The sequence below is a fragment of the Cuculus canorus genome, chromosome 2 (genome assembly GCF_017976375.1).
Source record: "Cuculus canorus isolate bCucCan1 chromosome 2, bCucCan1.pri, whole genome shotgun sequence".
NCBI lineage: Eukaryota > Metazoa > Chordata > Aves > Cuculiformes > Cuculidae > Cuculus > Cuculus canorus.
The window spans coordinates 78,636,877-78,664,538 of NC_071402.1; the positions used below are offsets into that span (position 1 = coordinate 78,636,877).

The 27,662-nt window shown below is 42.7% G+C and overlaps 1 protein-coding gene across 3 annotated transcripts in view; it reads left to right on the forward strand.

Moving 5' to 3' along the window:
* The first annotated feature begins 10,449 nt into the window (after positions 1 to 10,449).
* The window catches only part of OTULINL (OTU deubiquitinase with linear linkage specificity like), a 31,462-nt gene continuing 14,249 nt past the window's right edge, over positions 10,450 to 27,662 (forward strand). Inside the window, exons 1-4 of one of the 3 annotated variants that reach the window (XM_054060065.1) lie at positions 10,450 to 10,639; positions 24,442 to 24,601; positions 24,710 to 24,741; positions 24,846 to 24,937. In XM_054060065.1, the coding sequence (XP_053916040.1) occupies positions 10,543 to 10,639; positions 24,442 to 24,601; positions 24,710 to 24,741; positions 24,846 to 24,937 (381 nt within the window). In that variant the 5' untranslated portion in view covers positions 10,450 to 10,542. Of the gene's footprint in view, positions 10,640 to 14,291; positions 14,432 to 20,187; positions 20,205 to 24,441; positions 24,602 to 24,709; positions 24,742 to 24,845; positions 24,938 to 27,662 lie in introns of those variants that run through there. The other 2 variants (XM_054060067.1, XM_054060066.1) reach the window with 2 other exon arrangements.

The following is a 27,662-nucleotide window of genomic DNA, read 5'->3' on the forward strand; positions in this document are numbered from 1 at the left end:
CTTGAAAACTAATGTTATGCATAAAATGATACTTGTCCTTCCTTTGTTTTCTTTGCAAGTAGAAATATAGCGGTGGTGAAGAGAGACATAGCTGGTTATTTATATGAACAAAGAAAGGAAGCCTGATTTCCCAGGGCTTTGCCTCAGAGTTGAATTATGTGGTAGTTTATCAGAAAGAAATTAAAGCTTTTCCGAAATCTGAGTTACTGATTAGACTCACGACATATCAACATGACATGGTAACAGCATGAACTTATTCTGCCTAATATCTTGGAGAAGCTAAGAATGCTACGTCCAATTCAAGACAGTCAGCAATTCAAAAAGTACTCAGGGAGGCCAAAACAGATAGAAACTGGGGAGAAATAAGACTACAGAGAGAAACAAGTGAAAGATAGCAGGTGAATACACAAAGGAGATGACTACAGGTCTTACTAGGATGCCAATAAGTCAGCCTCCTTAGGAGAGGGTACGGACAATGCTGCACTTTTAACTGAGTATCTGATGCCTGCCACAGAGTCTGACCAAGGGAAGAACGGAACGGAGAACATACAGGAACCACGGCATGGCTGCCCGTGCATATTCTGCCTTTTGATATGGACTTTTACAACAAATACCTAATTTACTTAATGCCTTTTTCTCCACACTGCTACAATGTTGATTTGCTGCCGCTTTGTACTGGCTGTAAGTTGCCTGTTACTAGGTCATGACTAGCTTCAGAAAGCGCTCTGCCAACAAGCAGTTCAGCCATGAGAAAGACATTGCAGTCAATTTGCAAAATCTTTGGAGCAGAATGGGAGCAACGCTGAAGAGAATGGTAACCCCTGGAGAAAGAGGAGTATTGGCTTGGAAATATGTTCAAATATGCAAAATAGTAATCAAGATTTTTAAGCTAAAAACTATTTCCAGCAATTTCTGATAAGCTAATGGGCCTAGTGGGGTCAAGATAAGAGTATACTGAGTATAGATAGGATCCCTTCAAAATAATTGACTGTGCAAGTTAAAAGCATTCCCCTAGAAGTATCTGCTGCTTGTTTTGGAAGGTAATATCCCAAAGAGACTGCAGAGATAAAGTTCAGAGAGAGGAAAATATCTTTATTTGGTATTTAATAAAGATATTATAAGTATCTTTAAGCAAGAATGTTCTGGGATAGTCAGTACATGGCAGATAGGACTATGATTCCTTTTCATCCTCTGAAGGATTTGTGGGTGGGTTGGGATGCCATTTGTTTTCAAAACTGAATATCTGTTTCTGTTTGCATGCCATGACTTTTCTAGTTGTGCACGGTTAGGTAAGTAGTGCAAGTACTTGATTAAAGTTGAATCTTCCTCTTGAGTCTGTAATGTTTGGTTTGACAAATAATCACAAAACATATTTTTCTCTGTTAGTCAGCTTCAAGAATTGAAAGGGGCAACCTTTTACAAGGTCTAAACACCATCTGGCAGTTCAAAAAAAACTATGGAGGAAATAGTGACGCTCTTTTCCATTAGTTCAGATGTGAACTGTTTCTTTATTGAAGTGCTCCACAGAAACTCTTTATCTCCTGCACAAAGCTATTCCCAAACAACCTCAGTATTTTTTCTAGAAATCTTGCTTTTCTAATTTATAATTTTTATCACATATCAGACCTGTATTAGCAAGCAACCATTGTGATAATCTATTTCTATTAGAAGTGGCTGTTTTTTACTCTTTTTTTTTTTTTAACAGAAAAAAAGAAGTAACATTAAAACCACATGTGCATGCTGTGGAATCTAATAGCATGAAAGCTGTAACTAAAGTTATGAAGATTTTTTTATCAGAGCCTTGGTATTGCTATCCTATGTAATGCAAGGTTTTATTTTCCATGGTTAAGTTTGCTTGATGTCAAACACTGACTTTTTGTACAAGTCAGGCGGAGAAGTATCAACTTTTGCCATGTTACTCGAGCTTCCCTCCCTGTTGTATTATAGAGGTGCAAGGGAAAAGTTCTTGAATTGGATAAAGGGGTATTAGATGAAGAATACATCTCTGTATAAATGTTGGAAGTCTTCTATAACAAAGTAATGTAAGGGTGTATTGTCTTAAGGATCAAAAGTTGTTTTATTTATCTTTTATGCTGTGGTGCTGTCATGGGGCATCTGCCACCCTGCCTTATTTCAGTAATTTCTTGTCATCAGGGTGCTTTTATTTTTTTAACATTTCAGAGCTTTTCCAGCCACTGCAAGTAAAAATTATGTTATTTCATTTCAGAGAAGTGGTGCACTGAAAGACATTCACTTTAGCAGGGACTGCTGTTCTAGTCTTTCTGCTGGAGGACACAGCCCCCAGAGCTCTGATTGTACCATTCTGTGGAGGTCTGCAGGAGCTGGTGTCCCAAGATGTCTACTCATGTTTCTCTAGGTTCTTCCCTTCAGTGCATACTTAAGGCTTTCCCACACTCCTCTGTGAGAGGGACGGGAAAAGGGATCTCAGCTAATTATGGAAGTTTCCCCTCCTGGAATGGATGAGTGTAGAAATGCCAGTGTCAGGAGGGGAAAGAGAAGAGGCACAAATGGCAAATCATGAGAGCTGTCTGGGGACTTGTGCTCTTCTGCTAACTGCCTATCCTTAGTAATGGTGATGGACATTAGACGGGTAGGAGGGATGTAGTCGCCACAAGGGCACAGCTTCATATGCAAAGTACCTTGTCCCAGAAACAAAGTGCTCAGGTGTTGAGAGTGGTTTTGTTAGGAAGAACTTATACACGTGGAGATCCAGCACTTAAACAAGTTAGGTATAAAAATCTGTATGTCCTAATACTGTCGCCTTACAGTGTTGTAAAGCACACTGCATGTCCTGGCCTCCTTTTCCAGCAACCAAGTAGACTTATATCCTAAATCTGTCATTGTGATGGACATTTCTTGGCTTCCAGTTTCTCGCAGTCATGAAGCTCCTATATAAAAAGCCAAAACCGCTTTAACTGTTTGTGACAGCGTTTGGCTTAGCAAGACTATCATAGCAGTTAGGAGACAGAAGCAGGATGGTAGCAGAGGTCTCTGCTTAGGTTGCACTGTGAAATCTCATCCTTGTTTCTGACGAGGATGGCAGCAGGCTAGCATGTAATTCCCTCAGCCACACTTAGGCTGCTTTTTTGAAATGTTTTGATTAATTCCATGAACAAACCAAATCTCAAGTTACATTTGGGGCAAAGGGGGAAGCTTTCAAAAATTATAGGCTATTATTGTTATAACATGCATGGAGTTACAGGGCATTCAGTTTGCAAAACATACTATCATCTGCAGCCTCAACTTCAGCATTTTAGAACTTCTATTAGTTTCAATACACAAAAGTCTTCTGTTGAATAACTCATTTGCAGCTGACATATTGCCACTTAAATGTAGTGACTCGTTTCTGGTTGAACTGGGTGCTGGACTTTAGAAGAGCTCTCTGTATTCGTTTACTGTGCACAAATGATTTTATTACTGGGCATAGCTCTTTATGAAGTCTGTCTCCTGGATACGTTGCCAGTGGAAGGAAGTAAAGCTGTATGATATTTACCTTACCGTGATGCTGTTGTAATCATGCTGTTTGAGTCATACTAGTTTATTTTGTTTCCGAGTAATACGTGAAGATCAGTGGAGAAAGGATTGCACCTATGTTCACTTGTAAAAAACATGTGTAGCAAAGCATGAAGAATCTTCTGCTTGGGTTTTTTCATTTGTAATACACAAGTGATGGCAGAATACCTTCATTAGCAGAGGCTACATTTGTATATTTGACACATATTAGATAACAAAATCCAGCAACACTACGTTTTTTACGTTGCAAAGGGATCTGAACAGGCTGGACTGCTGGGCCGAGACCAATGGGATGAGGTTTAACAAGGCCAAATGCCGGGTCCTCCACTTGGGGCACAACAACCCTATGCAGCGCTACAGACTGGGGGAAGAATGGCTGGAGAGCTGCACGGAAGAGAAGGACCTGGGGGTGCTGGTTGACAGCCGACTGAACATGAGCCAGCAGTGTGCCCAGGTGGCCAAGAAGGCCAACGGCATCTTGGCTTGTATCAGAAATGGGGTCACCAGCAGGTCCAGGGAGGTTATTCTCCCTCTGTACTCAGCACTGGTGAGACCGCACCTCGAGTACTGTGTTCAGTTCTGGGCCCCTCACCACAAGAAGGATGTTGAGGCTCTGGAGCGTGTCCAGAGAAGAGCAACAAAGCTGGTGAGGGGGCTGGAGAACAAGTCTTATGAGGAGTGGCTGAGAGAGCTGGGGTTGTTTAGCCTGGAGAAGAGGAGGCTGAGGGGAGACCTTATTACTCTCTGCAACTACCTGAAAGGAGGTTGTGGAGAGGAGGGAGCTGGCCTCTTCTCCCAAGTGACAGGGGACAGGACTAGAGGGAATGGCCTGAAGCTCCGTCAGGGGAGGTTCAGGTTGGATATCAGAAAAAAATTCTTCACAGTAAGAGTCATTGGGCACTGGAACAGGCTGCCCAGGGAGGTGGTCGAGTCGCCTTCCCTGGAGGTGTTTAAGGAACGGGTGGATGAAGTGCTTAGGGACATGGTTTAGGGAGTGTTAGGAATGGTTGGACTCGATGATCCAATGGGTCCTTTCCAACCTTGTGATTCTGTGATTCTGTGATTCTGTGATTCTGTGATTCTGTGATTCTGTTTGAATGACCTACAAAGTGTCTCAGCATTTTCTGGAATAACATACAGTTGATGGAGGAAGAGGCAGAATATCCTCATCTCACTCAACTTTTTGAATTGTATTGAGGGTAAGGTGGTTTTGGGACATGAGACACCTGTTAGTGGAAACGAGTCCCAGAGCAAGGCTCCTCAATGCCTCAGAACTGAGGATCTATATTTAACAGCAGTAATTGTTGTACATTCTGTTCCTCATTGGTTTCCTGCTGTGCCTCCTGCGTGTCAGATTCCTTCCCTCACAAAAATGGAAGTTTAGATGATCTCCCTTTCATTTCTCCTCCCAGACAATTTGTCATGCATGTATGCTTTCAGTGCTAAAACACATTTATTAACATATGTAGGAACTGTTTGAGCTTTTCAAACAGAATCTGTGACATAAGGAGCCAGTTATGTGATTGTATAGTTAATGATCCTTTTAAATCTAGAATTCCCCATAAAAATTTGGTGGCAGCTTGAAGTATCTTCAAACTGTCATCCTGGAGTGCCACAGAAAGTAGCATTATTCTAACGTAATGTAAATCAAAATTGTTCAGAGGATATAGTTAAATCTAGAAGTAATTTTGAGGAAATGAAGGCAAAATCCAAGAGACAGTCCTTCTTTCAAATTTAGGAGGAAGACTTCTGCTTTGTTCTTCTAGTGCTACTCAAAATCCACACCTTCCTTGTGTAAAATGGATGCAAGAAGCTGAAATGAAGCACCAGCTCCTGACTCCTGTAACTTGGAGCACTCACGCTTGGAGCCCAGCCTGCGGGGTACGGATCAAACCTGTGCTGTGCTGCACAGGCTGATTTGTGCATAACCCCAGGAGATATCTGGGATCTCTGCATGTCTGACACGTTGAGGGAGTGACAATTCTTGCAGGGCCATGGGATGTCTGGAAATCTTATAAACATCCAGAGCCACTGAAACAAAATGTGCATGTATATATTTGAGAAGAGGCCATATGGGACCAGCTAGGAAATTTCGTTTTCACATTATCAACATGGGGTATTTTTAAAATAAAATGTAGGTGATTTACGTGCCAGAATAGTAGAAATCCTAATACATGCAGTCTAAATGGTAGAATGTAGATCCATAAAAATGTACAGAAAAAGAATACTGAATCCTTTATGAGGAAGGTGCTGAGATCCCTTCCAAGTAGGAGGATTCTGTCTTTATTGTCACTGACTGCAAACAGAGATGAGAGTGCTGCTTGTCATCATAGCAGGGGCTATATATTCAGCTGAAGAGTCTCCATCACCATGGTATTTTCAGCATTTCTCAATTTTAATAATCAAGCTTTGCTTTACAGATGGAGAAAGCTTCTTATTTCCTTTTCCCTTTTTTAACCGGTGGTAAAAGGACTTGCTGAAGACGTGTAAGATGTCAGCAACTGCAGAAAGAATTTAATCTTCTGAATTCCTGTCTGATGTCCTAATTAAATAAGTAAATGTCATGCTTCCTTCTGTGTTGTGAAATATATAGACAAGTGTAACCTATGCTAGCTTAGCAATAGATTGCCTTGACCTGCTAAATGAAGAAGGAAATATATTAATTTCAGTTCTCAGCACGGATGGTGATTCTATTAGGAGATGGGGGAAAGAAAATGTCAAATAGAATCAGGATGTTTATCTTTGCAGTTCAGAATAAGAAAGCTATTAGCTGCACAAAGTGTCTTTCAGAAAGGAACATCTCCTTTTACTGTTTCTACTAATCTAAAAGTCATTTAGATCAATAAGCTCCATTATGAAATGGGACACGTACATTCTCAAGCCCTTGTCTCTTCCTGACGTTTCCATCAACACTGTTGCTCCTTTGTGTATAGGGTCCTGCTTTCTCTTTCTGGCCTTGGTTTTTACATCTGTTTCACTTTCCTGTTTGTTGCTAAGTTTCCCTCTGAAGAAAGTTTGTTCTTTTCACTGACGGCACTTCATGTTTTGGGTTGTGGTGACTCCTTCCTCTGAAAAGAATGAGCTCTTTTCTTCCTCTTAGTGATCCTGCTTTGCTGTTTCAGTACAAAACAAGCCATTGCCAATGACTGTTGCAGTTCTTAGCAGAGGATGCAGAAAGTGGCTCATTCCTCCTCCTCCAGAAGAGAAGCCCAGGGAAGCGGGTGCTCTGATCTGTAGTCTCGGTGTTCTGTAGTCTCGGTGAGTCACTGGCAACACCCAGGTCTAAAACGCTTACTTTGATTGGCTGCTACACACTTTTGGCAATAAACTATAAATATTTAGTCACGAGTGCAAAGCCAGGCACTGACACTGGACAGGAAAAAAGGGAAAAAAAAAAAAAAGAAACAAGTGCCTATGAATACGCCTTGTCTTCTTTCTCATGGTAGCAGTGTCATACAGTCTGAAGGGGAAAAAGCTGAATTCTGAGTCTTTGCGTGCTGATAGAAAAAGAAGCCATAATATGGCTTCTTATTCTAAGTATGAAGTATCAGATATACAAAGAATTGTCCAAAAAGCAAGGTCCATCACAGATTTTCTAACAGAGGTTCCTTTTCCCAAAGATGCTGATCCCCTGTGCCCAAACTCAGGCACTAGAAGGGAACTCTGCACTAACAAGTTGCTTAATGCTTTAAAAATCATAATCTGTCCAGAAATTAGATTCTATTCATTGGCAGAAAGTTGACAACAACAAGGATAATTCTTCCTAAAAGAGTGGTTTTCTCCCAGCTAATAGATGAGAGGGCAGGGCAACTTGTAGAGCAGAACAAAAGTGGCTACCTGCAATCGGAGGTTGGCGATAGTTGTCCTTATGTAACCTTAGTCTGCTTCCAATAGAAACGGAGAGAGCAAAAAGGAAGAAGTTGGGTCTAGATCTGGGTAGCAGAGATGAAATTGCCTCCAGCCCTTGTACAAACTCAGGCAGTTGTCTCATCTCTAAAGCATTTGTACTTAAAGTATTCAAACAGCTGGATGATCTTGTACAACATCATGTTTGGGTTTCTCAACTGTTGTTGAAGACCAAGAACTTTCCTATCATTGGTGAGCAGGGAAAGAAATGTGTTGAGCTGTGGTGAAATCAAACGCAGTACTCATTTTCTACATCTCACAGAACCACAAGGGAATGTCACGGGTAGGAGAGGCTGGCTGATAACACCTACCACAGAAGTGTGGGGGTGGACAAAGGAAATTTCCTTGTCAGCTTGTGAATGTGATAAAGAGTGCAAATAGGCAGGCATGCAAACACTAGCTACTTAGTAAAGCACAGCTATTCTTAGTTTGCAGACTACATCAGCCCAGATGGTCACTGCCTCTAGCACACCAAACTTGTCGTCTTCCATTTTAGGTTTATCTTTCTCCTCTCCTCATAACCTTACATAAACCTCTTAGTTGTTTCTAATTAAAAAAAAAAAAAGAAAAAAAGGCATGGGGTGGGGGAGATTTATCCTGTATTTTTTTGTAACTTAGTCCAGTTCCAAAGCTCAGCTGAAACTTTCCTGCAAGGAACGGGTGCAGAAGGTCCTGGTTGGTCCTTTTCTCCCTCTTGAAGCCCTTTTTTGCTCATCACCTCATCCTGTTGGAGCAAAGACAACATCAGTTTCCAAAGCTCCTCCAAATTCCTAGATCCCTGCCATGCAGAGTATTCAGATGTCCCAGCTCTTACACTGTGCCCTAAAGATGCTCACCAGGCTGCAGAAGAGACACAGAGCTCAGGCAAATATTAATACCCCAGCACAGCAAGGAAGTGTGGTAATCCATGCTTTTCCTCCTTCAATAAAGCGTAAAGAGTTATCCAGGTGAACCAGATATGCTTAGTTGGGAAATACATTATATGGATTAAAGAATGTGGAAACTGCAAGAAAAGAGGATGAGCAGGCAGTGCTAAACGTCCAGAACTGCTCCTGGCCAGAGCAAACCAACCAGACAAAAATAGAGTAAGCACAATAGAGGAATTTAATATGAGGAAAGAGAATTCAGTGCAATGAACACAGTTAATTTACACTGTATAATTTAAATTAAACAGCTTGCTTCTTTGTTTTATTTAAAAAAACAAAACCAAAACCAGTGCCAAGGAAGTAAAACACTGCACATGCCCTCTTTTGTTTCTTTCTTCTCTCCAATTAATTTTCTTTCCAAATTTCCACTTGGAGATGCACTAGTCCTGCGGACAGCCCACAGTTTTTCCTCTCTCAGAATCATTTTGTTCTGCTAACGGAAACTGAACACAACCAAATACGTACATAAAAACACATAAATGTGTGCATATACATTTACACACACTCTCTTTAAGTGTTCACTTGCTGTATTTGGATGCTCACTGGCATGGAGCATTAATAGCATGAAAGCATTCAAAGGCAGCAAGTGAACACTTAAAAGACGGAAAGTTCTTTATTGTTTCTCTCCTCCTTCCTCCACAGTAAATGATGAAATAAGAGGGGTTTGCAGGCTTACAGTCATGAGGCCCAAGCCTTGGAGTGGAGCAGGAAGAGTAGATTTCTCCTTCACCTCCTGAGTCGCCAACAAACAGAAAGAATAATGTAATAATGTAAGTAACAGTTATTCCCCCAACCCCACATTTCCAAATTCCCTTTATTGTTTTTAGCAAATGCTCCTGATCCAAGGGTGATAAAGGAGAAATAGCATTTTGAAAGTGATTTAGCAAAAATACTGTAAAAAAGAGGTGTAGAAAAGGAAATTGACAATCCAATGAAAGGGAAAATGTGAGTTGGTAACCATAAAAGTTCAAGCAATTTTTTTTTAAATCCCTCTACAATGCGGAGCAACAGTCAACAGAAGAGGAATCTCTCAGGACAAATCATAGAATCATAGAATATTTTGGGTTGGAAGGGACCTTATAGATCATCTAGTTCCAACCCCTTGCCAGGAGCTGGGACTCATCCTTTGCTTCCACCTCTGAAATAAGAACTTGTGGCTATTGTCAGAGTGGGATACTGGATTTACTGAACTTGTAAGCTATGATATTGGTATATATCTTACAAAGGTGCAATTAAGAAACAGTAAGTAGCATTAGATGTAAAGAAAATACTGGTCTTGTGTAACTTAAAACAATGAGAGAGGAGAGGAGAGGAGAGGAGAGGAGAGGAGAGGAGAGGAGAGGAGAGGAGAGGAGAGGAGAGGAGAGGAGAGGAGAGGAGAGGAGAGGAGAGGAGAGGAGAGGAGAGGAGAGGAGAGGAGAGGAGAGGAGAGGAGAGGAGAGGAGAGGAGAGGAGAGGAGAGGAGAGGAGAGGAGAGGAGAGGAGAGGAGAGGAGAGGAGAGGAGAGGAGAGGAGAGGAGAGGAGAGGAGAGGAGAGGAGAGGAGAGGAGAGGAGAGGAGAGGAGAGGAGAGGACCTCTTGAGGGACCTTTTGCTTACTTTTGTTAAAAATCATGTATCTATGAAGTGATTTAATCATATCTGTGTAAACTTTGCTTTTACATAGCATAATCTATATCTAGAGAAGGGATGCTTGTGTGGACCACCTGTTTCCTCTTCACAGTCAGATTGTTTCTACAGAAGGTATACTGATTGCATGATAAGCAATGTTAAATGCTTAGCAACCAAACATGACATTGGAATTGAAAAGAAGAGGCTGCGACTCTGAGGACCACAACTAAGACGGAGACCACACATGGGTGGTATTTCAGAGTTTGAAAATTGCACTACAACATCCAGCACCCAAACAACTTGGGAGAAGTGGAGCGCAGTACCAGTGTGACCTTTATAAATAGCTGAGTTATGCTCATTTTTTTTTTTCTTGTGGCTTGGATATGGAGAAGCATATACAGCCTGTGTGACTTCGAAAACTTTAACGGAAATGAAACAGGAAGACAGATCCTCTCACAGCTCGTTGAACTGCGAAGACAAGCCTAGTCTGTAGAGACTCATCTGCTACTCCCAGCAAAAGAAGCCAGGGGAGAGACATCCAGCTGGGAGGATACTCTCGGGAGGAGATGCAGAACCAACATGACAGAAAGGCAAGTAGGAACAGAGACAAGTTCACTGAACAAGAAAATCGAAGCAGAATTAACCACTCAAAGAGAAGTGTTGGTAAGTTCATAGAGCTGTGGTCTGAATTTTGGCACCTCACCAGGCTGGTGATCAGCTAGAGGAAGCTCCTGAACTGCAGACCATAGCTGCACAGGCACTGCTTTTACCTATGCATTGGACTATACCTGACCTAATGGGGAAATGGTTCCCAACTTAAAAAACTGCCCAGTTCTGCACCTAGGTTTCCTGCTTTTACTGGTTTGGATGCTGTTGCCTTTATCTCAGCAGACTCTTTTTGCATTCCTTTTGAATTGTTCATGTTCTTTGGACTGTTATAGTCTTGCTGCTCACCTGAATATGGGAGCAAGAACACAGCACTTGCTTCTGCTGCTGACTTGTGGTTTAAATAGAAACAGTTAAAATGTCTTCATACTTGCTTAGCGCAGGTTCCAGTACAAAGTTTTGCTGTAATTGCTATTCAATCTTGTGTGGGTACAAGTGGACGGAGGTAGTCACAGTCATGCCTGCAGCTTGGAGATGCTGTGACCTGCAGAAAAACCTGGAGGTCCATGTTACGAAAAAGTTAGTAATGATCCCCTAAAGGAAATATCTCTAAGTGGTAGAAGTGTGCCATCAGCACAGAGCCTTATGAGTGTCATAAAGTTGAGTAACATTGTTTAGCCTGGAGAAGAGGAGGCTGAGGGGAGACCTTATCACTGTCTACAACTACCTGACAGGAGGTTGTAGGGGTGGGTGCTGGTCTCTTCTCCCAAGTGACAGTTGATAGGACAAGGGAGGAACAACCTCAAGCTGTGCCAGGGGAGCATCAAGTTGGACATCAGAAAAAAATTTTTCACAGAAAGGGTCATCAGGCACTGGCAGAGGCTGCCCAGGGAGGTAGTTGAGTCACCATCCCTAGAGGTATTTAAAAGATAGGTAGAAGAAGTACTTAAGGATATGGTTTAGTGGCAGATAGGTATAGTTGGACTTGATGATCTCAGATGTCTTTTCCAATCTGGTACTTCTATGATTCTTTGATTCTATAAACACAGACAAAATGCTCTGACCCGAAAGTCTGAATGAAGAGAATCAAACTTAGGCTCCTTCCAGTTTCAGCTCCTCGAAGCTCTCCCCTTGTCCCCACAAAGCTGCTGCCAGATCAGAGGCAAAGCAGGAGGCATTACTTCTGCAGAAAAATGTTGAATGCATACTCTGCATCAGGCATTCTCTAGCTCCCAATTTATTTTCCAAAATATTTTGTGGAAGTTCACACTTTCTGAAGCTTTCTGAAGCCTCGCAGCAGCATGTTTCCCCTTCTGGACAGTCCATAACATCAACTGCCTTCCAGCAGCTAATCCCTTCTGCAGTTGATCCTGGCTCAGACCCAGACCTTGCTTCCTCTCCTCAGGATTATCCAAACTCTTGTTCAGCTAACAGGAATGGCATCAGCTCACCCCAAACAGTCCAGCAGCGAGGGCTGGAGGCCTCTGTGTTACTTGGCTCAGTCTCACCAGAGCTGTCTGCATCCCAGACTGAGGAGAGGCTTGCAGAGGAAGTTGAGGCTGTCCAGCGTCAGTGACTTGCAAGGAGGAGAGACTCCTTGAAAGGAGTATTCTCCTGCTGAAGCCCACAAAATGGAAAGGGTTGTAGAGAGCTCTCCATAAGTGGTTCAAGGAAGAGGTCTAGAAAGAGCTTAAGGAGGAAGAAAAGGCATATGGACAGTGTTAGTCAAAAAGAAGTTTCAAGTAAGTGTTCTCCATGTGATTGCTTACTCCTGGGCTTATTCCCAGCAAGAGCACATGTAGAAGGGCACAGGCTGTTGTCTAGACTGCACTAAAGTGCTGAATAGATGCCCTAAGACAAGAGCGGAGAGCTCTTGGGAAGGACTCACTGATACTGGGGTTGATCTGCTGTGTTTGTACTACGAGTGTTTAATTTCTTTTCCCTAGTGAGTCAGCAACCAGACAAACATCAACTTTCAGGCCTGTCTGCATGAGAAAATCATCTAGTGCATCCAAAGATTTTACCACAGGTCAGAGAGAGCAGAAAGAGGCAAATTTGGATTCGGCTGGAAGGCTAGACCACCAAGCAGCACTGACACTGGCCTGGCCAAGGTGTGAAGGGAGCTGGAAGGGGAAGATGAAGCATGTGATTGCCACAGGCAAGATGTGGCTTAAAAACAAATCCTAGATACCTCGGAGTCTTCACACATGGAAGTCTCATAAGCTATAACCTAACAGCATCTCTCTCAGTTGTGTCTCCTGAGAGACAGCTACATTGAACCACAAGCTGCTGCAGAGAGGCACAGAGCTGGCACGTAGAAAAGTGCTTTTTTTCCAAAATGGGTTTTTTGATGCAGCAGCACACAGCGCTACACAGCTGACAGTTTAGGCCTCTTAAGTCAACTATTTACTTTTGCTATTCTTAGCTGTTTTCTAAGCCTAGATTTTCTTTTACTTGGATAAGTGTGTTTGTGGCTTTCTGTGAGTGCACGAAAGTGAGCACTTGGCACACTGACATTTAACGGGTTTTTTTCTGGTTTGTTTCTTGCCCAGATTAACTGAAAGGGATGGAGAAACAATCTGATATTCATGCCGAACAGTACAAATCTTTTCACCATTCCATGAAAAGTGTTGATATTCTATCTCCAGCCATTTCAATATGTCGTGATATTTTTGAAGGAAAAAAAAAAACAAAAAATCAAAACAACAACAAAACAACCAATCCTGTAAGTTGCCCTGTACTAGAGCTTATAAGTCTGTAAAAGATTTAATTCTGCGTCACTTGTTCAGACCATTACAATTCCCTTCTGTTTTTCCTGCAAAGCCCCTAGGGAGAAGGAAGAAAATTGTCGTATAATGTTTAACCAGAAAAGAAATTACACTGGTCTATGCAAATACTCTACATACTACTGGGACAAATTCCACCTGAAAGACCGCTGTAAGGGAAGGTACCTGGCAAAGGTGAATTTCTTTGTGGATGAGTCAGAGAATCGTAGAATAGATTGAGTTGGAAGGGACCTTAAATATCATCCAGTTCCAACCCCCCTGCCATGGGCAGGGACACCTCCCTCTGGATCAGGCTGCCCAAGGCCCCATCCAACCTGGCCTTGAACACCTCCAGGAATGGGACATCCACAGCTTCCCTGGGCAACCTGTGCCAGTGTCTCATCACTCTCACGGTGAAGAATTTCTTCCCTATGTCTAGTCTAAATCTGCCCCCCTCCAATTTATATTAATTCCCCCTAGTCCTGTCACTGCATGCCTTTGTAAAAAGTCCCTCCCTGGCTTCCTTGCAGCCCCTTTCAGGTACAACTTGCTAATAACTGAATCAGCAAGGAAACAAACATTTAATAATAGTGGAAAAAAAAACCCAAACCCAACAATCTTTAAGTCACTAGGTTGTGTTTACGTTTGATGGATGGAATTCCGATGGATGCTGATGACATTAATCTCCATTAAGGGAACTGCTGCTATAAAATTTAGAATCGCATAGCACGAGGCCAAAGCCCAATTTATATCTGAACTGACGGAGCGGGGCCAGCGGGAAACGGAGAAATCCACTCGTTTCTCCCGCGGAGCACAGGCTGAGACGCGGGGGACACGGCTTCTCTTTCCTCCTCGAATCCCACCACGCCGCCTGCATCACCCCACGGTTTCTGGGTGCAGCGAGGAGCCCTCGGGGCTGCTCCCCGCCCGGCAGGAGCCTGTGCCCCCCCGCGGGGTGCGGGGGCGGTGGAGCGGGGCGGCCCCGCGGGATCCCCGCCCCGGGCGGTGGCGGCGCTTCGCCCCGGTCCCCGCACAGCGACCGAGCGGGGGCTGCGGGGACGGGACGGGGGCGGCCAGGGGAGGGGTGAGTTTATTTGTTGTTTCTTTATTTATTATTTTTTACGTTTGATTTTCCACTTGACTCTTTCGAGGCTGCTTTCCCCTAAGTGGCAATACCCGGAAAGCTGCTCCAAAAGTCTCCGCGGAGGGACCGACTCGGGTGTGCATCCCCCCCCCATCTCCCCTGCATCCCCCCGCATCCCCAACATCCTCTGCATCTCCCCCTGCATCCTCCCGCATCCCTCTGCACCCTCCCCCCCCGCATCCCCCTGCATCCCCCCGCATCTCCCCCCCGCATCCCCCCGCATCCCTCCCTGCATCCCTCTGCATCCCCCCCTGCATCCCCCCCCGCATCCCCCTCCGCATCCCTCCCGCATCCCCCCGAGCCTTGATGGGAAGCGGTAGGGATGCCCCGGCTCGGGATGTCTTTGGGAAGCGGCTGGCTGACAGGTCCTCTGGCAGGAGTTAAGTATGTTTGAGATGAGTTTGGGGTTTGTTTGGGAACTGGTGTGTTCTGAGCATGTAGCGATAGGACAAGGACAAATGGCTTTGAATGGGAAGGGGGCCGATTTAGGCTAGACATAAGGAAGAATTTCTTCACCATGAGGGTGGTGAGGCACTGGCACAGGTTGTCCAGGGAAGCTGTGGTTGCCCCATCCCTGGAGGTGTTCAAGGCCAGGTTGGATGGGGCTTTGGGCAGCCTGATCCAGTGGGAGGTGGCCCTGCGCATGGCAGGGGGTTTGGAACTGGATGATCTTTAAGGTCCCTTCTGACCCAAACCATTCTATGATTCTATGACATGCCTCCCTTCTGATCTGCTTGCCAGTTGCTCACGTCTCTTAGTGTTTTACATCTCTTAAGTCACTGTCAAGTGCAGATACCATTCCCTACCTGTTTGCTTTTCTGCTGTATGTTTTAGGATGCCTTTCTGCTTTGATGGTTACTGGTCCAGCTCCCACTTTGCACGGCCCTTCATACTAACTGACTGGTTTGCGTTTTGTAGGAGCTGTACAAACTGTATTCAGCTTATACTTTCATTTTCTGCCGTCAAGAAAGAACTAGAATGCTGTGGTATTTAGTGAGTTTTAAGCCAGCGCAGAGCTAACTGCTCTACTGTGAATATATGCAAGTGCAGTTATTCCTACTTCCATCCTTTGCCCCCCTCCAGTTTCTGCAAGTGATGAAACAAAGAGGAAGAGTGTGTGAAAAAAGAAGAAATGGCCTATTTTGGTTTTAAGGTTCAGAAAACTTCTTTCTGGTCACTGAAGCTTGCTCCTTTAGGAATTTTATTTCTTTACTGCTGGACAAATAATTTAGTTAGAAATGGAAGGGGACACCATATAGTAAGAGGAAAAGCTGCTATTCTGCATATCTGTACAAAATACTACCAGGGTTGTTTAAGCATTGGGTGAAGGGTGTTAGAATTGATTTTCAAGCACAAAAGTAGCATTAAAATGCTGTTCAACATATTTAATAAAGTGCTTTTGTTGATAACTATCTGCATTCAGATTTGGAATCCAGAAAAAATATTTCATTTTCATAGTTCCGAGTTTATTTTTGCCATTGGGATATAAATTCTTTCATTTTGTTTAACTTTTTTGACCAAGCTGCCTGACTAGATGGTGTGGATTTCTCATTCAGCATCAGAACTTCCTGTCCACCTTGTTTCTTAGATATAAGGTTTCTTAGACACAAGCTCTCAGGTTAAATCCTCATATCCTATCTGGCAAAGATATAACAACAAACAGAGAGTTTTTCAGTAAGATCTGCAGTTGTTCTTGAGCTTCAAGTCTGAAAATTATTGACCTTGCATGATCCAGGCAAATGAGTTTGAGATTTCAGAAATACCCGTATCCTGTACCTCCTGACTCCGTGCAGCTGGGCTGTGGGAGTCACAGCGCCAGACTGTACTAGGGGAGATGAGTATGGTGAGAATTAAGTTGTTTTCAAAACACGACGGATTAACCAGTGCTCAGGAGTCAAAAGGTTGTATAATTACACTGCTTTTATTACACTTGCATAACTAAATTTGTGGATTTCACTAGAATTGCATAAAGTTTACCTTAAAGAGCTTCTCAAGTTCCTCTTGGTTTACACCATGAAATTTTTTTGTTGTTTGTTATATTACCACTGAACATTAGTCCTGTTCTAATGGTGTGTATGTGGCGGGGGAGGCGGTATTTAGGCATTCTGACTTCTAGAGGAGTTATAGGGCTCTTTAAAGCCAAATGCTAATCTGAAATCTGAGTTGCTGTCTGACATCCAACCTTGAATCACTTCAGGATTAGTTTTCTGCTCTGAGGGAATTTGGGAAAGTGTGGTGGACACATGGCATCCTTTCTGCACTCCTGGGTGGATACAGCTGGTATAACGCAGGAAGGGATCTTGTTCCAGTTCTGAGGCGCTAGAGAGTATTTAGTTTGTGTATTACAAAATTTGATATGATGGAAAGTTGTTTGTTTTTTTTTTTATTTCCCATGAACAGTATAACCCATGGTTGGGCTATCTGTTGCTTGATCATATAAAATCATGCCAAAGTTTTGCTTCAGCATAAGTGAGGGAAAAAAGGAGATAAGGGTGTTACTGTCCACTTCTTGAGAGGGCTCTATGAAAACAAACATGTAAAATACTCCAAAATTGCTGCAAGCTACTTTGCGATTTTTCTGAGAAATTTTATGTCAGCATCCTTTAGTTTCTTTGATGCTTTTTTTCGTCTTTGTAGTTTCTTCCCATTCTTTTCACTGCTGAGGAGCAACACTGTCCAGTTTCGGCAGCCTCAGGATCCAGACCCCAGTGCCTGGTATTTCTCTGTAGCCTGTGCAGAGGTGCTGGAAGCTCCTGACCAAGAAAGGAAGTGTGTCTATAGCTCCTGTGCCCATGTCCTCAGCAAGGATAGATGCCACTTAGACCACGTACCCGTGCAGAGGGATGTGGCTAGCAAGGCACATTCCACTGCCAGACATTTCTTTCAACAAACCTTTGTCTGAGGAGAAGGCTGTGGGCTGAGCAGAAGAGTTGTGTTGTCTTATTTGAACCACATCGCCCTGAGGTGGAGCACTAAATGCAGGATGATGTGGCTGTATATGCTCAGTCTCTAGTCCTGTCGCTAGCTCTGCATGTGATCTTGGGCAAGACGCTATCTCAGATTCCTTGTCCATAATCTGTTGCTGAGATTTTTCCAGATTTTATGAGTGTTTAGCATTTACCTTTCCATGGCAGAGTGGTCAGAATGGTGCTATGAACATGGGAAAGGTGTACCTTGCCATAAAACTGGTGTCTTGATATGATGTGATGTCCAAGGGACTTCGACTAGGGTCTGCCCTAACACCTGTGGAGCGATGAAACATCATATAAAGGCGCTTGGCACTGCCTGCAGGTCAGCTGCCACCAGGGAAATGCTAGCAAGTTCTTAATTGCCAAGTCTGTGCAGAATCAGTCTTTTTGCAAACTTAAATACTTGCTTCAGGTCTGTCTATGTGACAAAGAGATGTCCTACCAGTTTCCTACAGTTTTTCTCAAGTACAGCTTCATGCCATGCATGTGTCTGTTGTGTTAGCTGGGAGCAACCTTCAGATGTGTTCTCTGTTCCTCAGTTCTGGTTTCATTTTGTGTCACTTCCTGTACACGAATTTTAGCTGTAACACACTTACCAGAGGCTGAGGTCTTAAAAACAGGTGATTTCATATTATTGTAGATCTTTGAAAATGACATTGCTGGGTTCCAATACTTCATTTTCTTTAGTTTACGAGTGAAAATAAGTTGTGCCTCTTCCAAGCACCAGTCCTTTGAAAAGAGCTTGATATGCAGGGTTGCACCTAACCATATTTTAAAGGGCTGCATCATTTGTATTTTATGTAGACCTTGCCACGTAACAGTCCAGTTTTTAGGCATTTCATGCAAATGCAGAGGTGTCAGGAAACTGCAGTCTCTTGGACCCCGTGACCGATGTCTGGAGTGCTTTGCCTGAAGCCTCTATTGGCATCCAAATGTCTGTAACAACTAACTAATGCATTGTTGCTAATGCCAAAAATGCATTAGCAATAATAATGTGTTTTTACAAGCAGAGAACTTCTGCACAGAATATTTTGTGGTCTTGAGTTGCATTTTTATGAAATGTTTGTAATGTGCCAGTCATAGCCAGAGAGTGGCAGTAACTGAAATTTCAGTTATCTTGATGCAGTCAGTGTCACCTTTCAAGTACCTTCTTAGCTTAAGATTTTAGACAAGAAACACACAGTAATGCACTCTCAAAAATGGTGAAGGACTCTGTGTGAGGTAATTAAAAAATGCCAGATTGAACCTTTTTTCCTTTAAAACATGAGGAGAGAGCAGTGTTTAAACACCTCAGCTGCTTCCATCCTAATAGCATTACTTTGTCAGAATAAAGCTGAAGTTTTGACTTCCATCAATCTGGACATTGAGAGGTGGGGGGAAAGAGATGCACAACCAATTTCTGTCATTTGCATTTGGAGTGATGGCTTCAAAATTTGCTTTCCGTTGCCTTTCTTTTCTTCTTCTAATCTGTCTTGGAAAGAGGAGGAGAGACAAGTAAAACTCCTGAGTGGACAGATCACACAGTTGGAATAGCCTCTGCACCCAGCTGGTAGGAAAGCTGAGGTGTGTCATCATCTGATGTACAATCAGGAGATGTTGGTTATTAATTCATGTGAAAAATGCACAACTCTTTGTGGTGCTTCATTGTGCAGTCTGGCACGCTTTTGGAGAGGGCTGTGCTCTGAAGACAGAGGTAAAATCTGTGAGGGTACAGCAGTCAGACCCTGCACAGAGGTGGGAATGACAAGCTACATGGATACAAACTGCTCAAAGGGGGCTGGCTTTCAGAGCAGGGTCGTTACAGGACCCCAAGGTATTTATACCACTTAGCCCATAAGCTAAACTTAAGTGTAAGATATTCAGGAGGAAAATACTTCCTACACTCTGTCAGTTTGGAATTGGCATAGGAAAAAAACCCAACATATATAAGGCATTTTGAGAGTTCTGTTTGCACATAGATAAACCAGAAACAAATACAAGCGGCATTAGGGGTGACTCAACATGCAACTCAGCAGCAGATGTAGTAAGAATTCTTAGAGCAGGCTTCCTTCAAATGGTAGATTTAGTACATTTACATCCATTCTGTTTGAAGTGTACAGGCATTAAATAGCAGTTCTGAATGCAGATGGATTTTTTAAAGAGATAATTGTTTTTTATGGCACAAAATACTTTTCATGTGTTGCTCTGGACTGTGAATTCTCCGAAGGCGTCTCTCGTGTTTTTTCTTGCTTAAATGGCAGCATAGCTGAGCATTATTCATCTGAAGGTCCTGGGTGAAGCACCCTGTGCGTTAAAAAGGAAGCTAAATTATACAAGAGATCAAGAACTCAATTTTCCTTTTGTTCTTGTAGGGATTTGGAGAGGGAAATGCTATGTGCAGGCTAGGGCATGTGTTAATATCTGGATCAGATAGATGAAATAATAGGTTTTTTTTAAAGGTAACTTTATTGGGGTATATTTTAGGAAATCGAGAAGTAAGAACATGTCATGCTTGTTTCTGCAGAGCAGGAGTGTGTGTCACAGCTGGATAGATGCATTAACAGCAGCACTTAGGATCCTGTTGATGATCAGGGAATCCAAAGAAGGTGGCCAACCTTTCTGCTCTGTTTTTCCTGAAAGACCTTTGCAGAAGGAAGACAAGGGATGAGAGAGCACTTGAGACTCCTACGCAGGACAGCTGTGTAAATAAAGCCTTTCTTGCAAGTGATAGGTCTCAGTGCTACCGAAACTATTCTGTTTTCAAGGTAAATTGCATGGTTCTATTTATGGTCTGAGGCTGGGATTCTGTTTTGGGTTTTTTGGAGTAGAAGTTGAGATCTGATCAGCAGACATGGCTGAACTTTTGATAAGTCACTGATGATTACCATCTTTACATGTAAATGAGTCTTTGTTTTACTTGGTGAAAAAGGTTTGCTTAACAAGTTGACGTTGCTTTGCTCAGTAGAGGAAGGATTTCATAATGAAATAGTTATTGAGTTAAGCAGTACTTCCCACATATCTTGTTATGTGTTTGATCTGTTCTGTTTTCAGTAGTTTTTCAGAAATCAAAGACTCGATAATCACTTGGCACTACTTAAAAATATGCATTTCAAGTGTAATCTATTGTAGGTATTGAATTTATTTAATTAATAGCTTTCTGTCTGTGTCTCCCTCTTGGTTCAGTCAGTTGAGGTGTATGTGCCCATGCGTGCATCTGTGCATCACGCTGATGCCTGCTTTGTAAGGGTAAGTTTACTTGCTTTCCCTTAATAGAGTGACTTAGCTTATTTTATAATATACCTCAGTACTGATACCACATAGTCTGGAAAAAAGGGATGTGTGACTCTGAAGAGAGCTCTGCAAGTACACGCTGGATGCAGGCAGACTTAGACCTCCATGCCAAGCCTTGCATCTCTCAGTTGAAGGGTCTGTCTTCCTAGCTCTGGATCCAAGAGAGAAGGGAGAAGGAGGAATACGGGTGGGCAGCAGGAGGGTTGGAGCAGAGGGATCCCAAATTCCGTCTCCTTCTTTGAAGGGGGAGATACCTGCTTTTCAGAAACTGGGAACATAGTGTTATGTGGCGTGGGTGTGAAACTGGGTCACTTTATGGTAACATGTATTATGTCATGTTTTCAATACCAAAAAGACTGAATTTCCTGAAAAGAAGTCACACAGTCAGCTTTTAATTTTGAAGACACTCTGTTATATTCCTGATGGCCTTGTTACAGGGAGGGGGGAAAAAAGTAAAAGGGTTGAACGTGTCAGCACACATGCTGGAATATTGAATTGTGCTCCAGCACTGTGTACAGTGCTGCCTGCTAGTTCCCAAGCTGATCTCTTATATTTTGCATATCATCGGGCAAGCATTTTGAAGGTGGCATTCTCAAAAAAAGTTGTGAGGGAGTCAACTGTGAAGCTAATCCTTTAGATAGTCCCCCTGAGTTATTCATGAAAGAAGCAGATTTTGCGGATGTCTCTTACTCATCTCTTTTCTGGCCTTTTTTCTTGTTGTTCTTTTGTGTGTCTCTCCTGCTGACTTTGTGTATGGGGTAAAGCTTAAAGTCTGGCACTAGCAGGAAGTTGATGATGCGGCATAAAAAGAAAACATGGTGTACTACTTGCTTTGTAAGATAAACACTGCTATCAGCTCCTACTTCAGTGCTGTTCAACCTCTGTTCATCCAAATTTCTGTTAAAGGTCCCATGGCTGTGTTCTCCTGTGTGGGAGAAGAGTCAGACCTCCCTACCTTTGCGGTGATGCTCATGGTCAGTCTTCAAAAAGATGTGAGCCCAGCACCAATGAACCTTCACTGTCTCCTGGGGAGCAGGATTAATTGTATTCCAGGGAATGGATTTGGTTTAAAAATCCGTGGGTTTATTTTACTCCCCCAACCAGTGTATTATTAACTTAATTGCTCTTCAGTTTCTGAAGAATATTGGCAGGGGCCAGGGAGGAGGTGGAAAGATCTATTTTAAACTGCTCCCTTCTTTAATTCATGTATTTTTTGTGATGTATTTTTACCAGCAGCAATTTGCAATCCAACTGCCACTTCTAAATGTCATTTACTTAAATAAAAAATGTAGTTGCGTTTCTAAGTGCGATGTAAGCATGGAGAGTAGTACCAGCTGAATCACAAAGTGTTGTTTGAATAGCAGCTTTCCTGTAACAGGAGGGAATGTTTATGAAGTCCAAGGTATGTTGTAATACATGTAGCAAAAATACTCAAAAATTGTTTGCAGGTTTTCCCCACTCCCATTAGTCTTTTTATTAAGGAAAGACCTATTTGTAAGTCTCTCATACTAATTAAAAATGGATGAACAATATTTGTTTAGCTCACGTTATCTGACATCAATTTGCATTTTGGATTGAAATCAATAAGCCAGTGCTTCCTAGCACTCCTTGAGGAAGAGTTGCTCATGCACCCACTAACCATGTACCTTGAAAAGGGGGTTGTTGGATTCCACTAGTTTTTTTGCAGGATTAATACAATCAAAAGCTTTTTCAAAAGATTGTTTGATTCAACTTAAAAGACCCTGTTGATGCAAACTTCTCATCTTTTCACCAGTAAAAGAGGCAAAGGAAGAAATTTTGCCTTCATATGTATTCATGGTACTCAATAATGCAAAGTATGTCATTCAAACAGATCGAGCTTTTGCAAGCCTTCACATTCCAATCTAGTTAGCAAAAGATTCTGTTATTTACAGGCAGGTGAGGGTTTTTTCAGTGCTGATGCCTTTATCCTAAAGAAGAGAGAGAAGAAGATACAGTGGCTTGATTCTGACAAGACTGTAGACTGTTTATTAATTCTCAGTTGTTGTCTCTAGGCTGCAGTTTGGGTGCTTGTAAAGATTGTACCTGTTGGTGTTCGTCAGCAGTAAGTGTGTATGTATCTGCTGTAAATGGGACTGTCCCAGTGTTCCCATGAACTATGCCATTTTTTAACCTCACAGCTGACGATTTGCTGTCTGGTACTTGGCATCAGTAAGAAATGCTTCCTAAACATTTAGATTTTTGGTCTTTTGGGTTGCACATGAATGCATGTCTTGCTTTTTCCTGCGTGGTGTGTGGAGGTGTAACCCCAGCTTGTGCCAGGTATGCACACATCAGTGCAGCACCCACGTAGAAGCTGACAGAAGACCTGTCCACTATTTTAGGTGAACAGTGTTCCCAGCAATATGAGTTTTGGGAACTAGCACCCCAGAAAGATGACCTCATTGAAGTTTATTGACACCTTTTCATGTACAGCTCTTAACCTGCCTTGTGTTCGTGAGAGAGAAGAGGTCTGGGTCTCGCCTCCAGGCAACTTGCACATCACATCCTGTAATAAAACGTCTTCAAACAACAGAATACTGGAAAAGGCCAAATATCAGCACTGCTCTGTATACATGCAAGAGTGCTTGTAAAAGTGTATGCGCAAATGTTTATCTCGTTGCCAAGGTTGGGATTCATATGTAACTTTACGGCTCAATAGTCGTCCACAGTGGATGGCCTTAACTGCCTTGGAAAACTTAAGCCCCTCTTAAATTTCCTGTTAAAGCCAGGAGGAGCAGAATTTCAACTGACCTAAAACTATGCTGAATGAGTAATTCCTTTTGGGGATCTTCTGGAGAAAGATCGTTTCAGCCTTCTTTGGGAATACCTTTATAAAAAGTTGAGTTCTGTTAAAGGTTTGTACTAAATCAAGAAATATGTTAATAATAGAACAGCTGTTGACTGTAAGCTCAGGGAATTTTCTATGCTCAAATTTCAGTCAGAGCATAAATTACTTGCTTAGGGAGCAGACACTGCCTTTGTCAATTATTCAGTCTCTAGGTCTTTTCTGTTTTAGTTTGTTATCAACAGAAGACAACCAAAACCTTCCCTAACCCTGCCTGAAACTTGTCCTTCTTTATGTTTGTGAACAACAGTGAGAGCACGCCCTCTTTGTGATGATCTCCTGAGCTTTCTGCTAAATCCCACAGGGAGAGACCTTTTTCTGGGACTTTTAAATTGACGCTAAAATTGCCCACACTGAGGCAGAGACAATTGTTTCATTCCTCTGGCAGACCTCTGATGCTTAGTGAGCTAATATTGCCTTATATGGCCTGTTTGTAGACTACAACTCCCAGGAACCTCTTGTCTTTAAAACCTCAACTTGATGGCAAAGTAATGACAGTACAAGTCTCTGGATCAGCACATCCTGGAGCAATTTTTTAAATTTTTATTATTATTATTGTTGAACCGTTGCTTTGATATCCATCTTCCTGTGATTCCATTTTAACTATCTATCTAGTCTTCACTATGAGGAAAGCTTGGAAGTGTGGACCACATGCACCTGACCACCCCCGAAACTTGAAAAACAAAGTATATAAACTGTATATAAAGTATACTTGTCTTTTACATTTCACATTTTGGAGTTGTATCATACTTGGATGATCTTTTGTTTTGTAATAAAACAAATAGAAACAAGTATTGCAAAACAGTGACAAGATTTTTTCCTCTCTCTTTTTATCCCTGTTTTAGGAAGGCATGAGGTGCCGTCCTGGACAACAGCTACCAAGAAATCCTTGTGTCTCATGTGGCAAAAAGTGAAAGTGCAACTAATGCTAAGCATGTCTTTCCTCGTTGCTGTTTTTTGGTATTGCAGAAGGCTATACAAGTTTTTAGCACAGCTACTGAAACGGTAGGTTTGCATTATGCAGACTTTAATCTACCACACTGTTGCTTATTTCAGTAAATATTGACCTTTGACAACTCCTCTTTGACACCTGTTTTATCATTTGGATTTCAGGTGGAGTAACTACCTTCGGAGAAAACTCATAAGTAATCTTTTTTGTTGTCATTCCATATTCATTAATCCCCCTGCAACTACCCTTTAGGTGCAGAACAGCAGAAGGTAACTAATCTGTGAATTAATCTTGATGTAGGGAACCTCAGTGTGCTGACAGAGGTTGATCTACTTGGTTACAGTGCAAGAGAATGGAAAGGAGAAACAAAGCAGGCCAAACTCATGAGGGAGGTAAGAGTTAAATTCTAATCTCTGCATGGTGCAGGTGGGAGGAAGTAGTACCTGGGAGAGGAAGAGCACTGTCATTGCAAGCAGCTGCTACAGCTACCACAGCCTGCTACATGGAGTGGCTAAAGGAAAAGCAAGAGAAAATCATGAACATGACTGCAGTGGAGCAGTAGATCAGATTTTAGTCTTCTCCAAGTTCCCCCCTGTAGCACCAACGACCCATGTAGTGGCAGGAAAAATAATCCTAAGTGCTAAAGCCCAAATAACTTGGTTTTAGGCACTGTCTCTTGGCCAGCCTTTGATGTAAGGTAAAAACTCTTCTTCCAGGGAGGAATGAAACACATCCATTTCTCTGAAGGTCCATGTGACAGTGCTTGGCACCCTCCTCAGCTACCCCTAAGACCTCCCATCCAGCTGCATCAGCTGCAGCTGGGGGCAGGCAGGTCAAGAGATCACATCTGACCTATGCCAGGTTAGGTCCGTGCTCAGCTGGGAAGGAGCAGCATGCTAGATGGTGGCCATCCCCTGCTTTCATGCAGCATCTCTCTGCTCCAGGTCTGTGCCCTGGGTCGTGCAGCACTGCCGTAGCACTTTCTGGTCAAGGCACTTATGCACCAGCATCTTCCCCTGTACAAGGCACTGCAAGCAGGATACATATGCAGGTTAACTACACCTGGCAGCTGCTGCTGCCTCATATCATACACAGCTCATACTCAGCACCTCAGTCAGCTGCTGAGGGTGGTCCTGCGTGGGGAGGTGAGAGCCTCTGCTGCTTGTGGGCATCTACTAATACTCAGTGCTGCTCTTTTCCAATTCTCTTCCTTTTTTTTTCCTTCTATGATATTTATTCCTTTCCATGTAAGTTTTTCTTGTGTTTTTTTTTTTCTCTTTTCTCTCTTGTGTCTTAGAGCTGCTAGCTGTGACCATCTTAATTATTATTCTTATCTTTGGATTTTAATTTCTTTCACCTAGCATCATTTTACCTGAAATAGTTTCTCACAGTTTAGAAAGTTTTCTTCATATCTGTAAGTCGAGGTGGCAGGGTTGTTCTGCAGCAGACTGGGCTTTGGGTCATGGATAGCTAAACTCCTGAGCTAAAAAACTCCTAAATTCATACTTCACTACTCCTAGATACACTGTTTTTTTGTCAGCTCACTGACTTGTTTTTCAGTAGTACACATTGCGCAGAAACAGCAGCTTCATGTCCCAGAAAAGATATATGTTATCACACATGCAGTGTGCTGCTGGCAGCTACGTCTTGGTGGCTCTTAATGATGCGATTTGGCAGGGGACATGGTGGGAGTAGTGGTACACTCCAAAGGTCCCTGACCAGTGCTTGAAGTAGGAGCAACACTGCAGTATCGTAACTTGTGATGGGGATGGGCATCCAGGACCAACACATGCTTTATGCCTCTCTTTCAACTGTGTTAAGCCTTAGTCACCAAGACAGGCTCAAAGACCATGAGCTTAATCGTTACTTTTCCCATAAAACTTCTAGCTAAAGTAGCTATACCAATGGTAGAGAAGTAGTATCTGTTAAAGCAAGCTCAGACTCAAATCCAATCAATTGGCTAAGTGTGACATTTTATCCTGCTGTCCTCATGTTGTGGCATTTCAGACTAGCCCGGGACAAACACAACACTGGGTCCATATTTCTCATGGTCTAATGATGGTGGGAACACTGTCTCTGATATGCTGAGAGAGATAAAAAAGGCAGGGGGGCAGGCAATGCTGTAGTAATGGGAGACACCAAGCAGCTATCTGCACTGGCAACAGCTGTGGTGTTGAACATCAAGGTGGTGTCAATGACTGTTTCATGGAGCAGCTTTTCAGCGAGCCTTTGAGAAAGGAAGAAACCATTGGCTTGGTACTGAGTAGTGTTCAGGATCTGCCTTAAAATGTTGCTTTCTAATTTCTGTTGTTCTCTGGAACAGGAGACAGCACATACTCGTATTCAACATCCTTGCAAGAACAACAAAGCAAAAAAAAAAAATTACAATTGCATCCACCTTCAGAAAGGGAAAGTATTTATGGTCAGTGTATTTGATATATAGTTTTGGGCTATGGTATTGGAATCCCAGAACAAATACATAACAGGAAGCACTTAAACGGTAAGTGGAAGCTGATAAGGCTAAACAGCAGCATAAGGTAGTTATGAGAGAGAATAAGGTACCTTTCAAAAAGCTGGAGTTTTGTCCAAATGATGAATAGAGAAAGGATCCAACCTTTCCAAATTAAATGCAGGAATACAGCAATGATGAAAGTGCCCAGAACAACAACAGGGCCAAAAGTGATTTGGAGTAACAAGTAACAAAAGATAGCAAAACTTTTAATAAATTTGCAAATAAATATTGGCCAATGACATTTTCCTTTTGGAAAATGCATGAGCCTTCTAGATGATCAGAGCTGAGAAGGAGAGTCCTTTATGCAGAGCACCCAGTGGATGGCTGGTTGTATCAGGTAGAAATTATTACAGTAAGGAGCACATTTTAGCATGAGGTCTCATGAGACACTGAACTAGACTAACCTGCATGCTGTCCCCAAAAGGGGCAGTCATTTGCTTGTCTTGTCTCTCCCTTTTCCTCACCTCACTTTAGCAAAGCAGTCCCTCTCCCTCTTTTGTGCTGGCTCTTATGTCTTCTGTAGGATGTGGCTCACCAAGTTGCTGAGCTGACAGAACAGGTCATCCCAAAGGACCATCTGAGCTTGCTGAAGCAGCAGGAAGCCC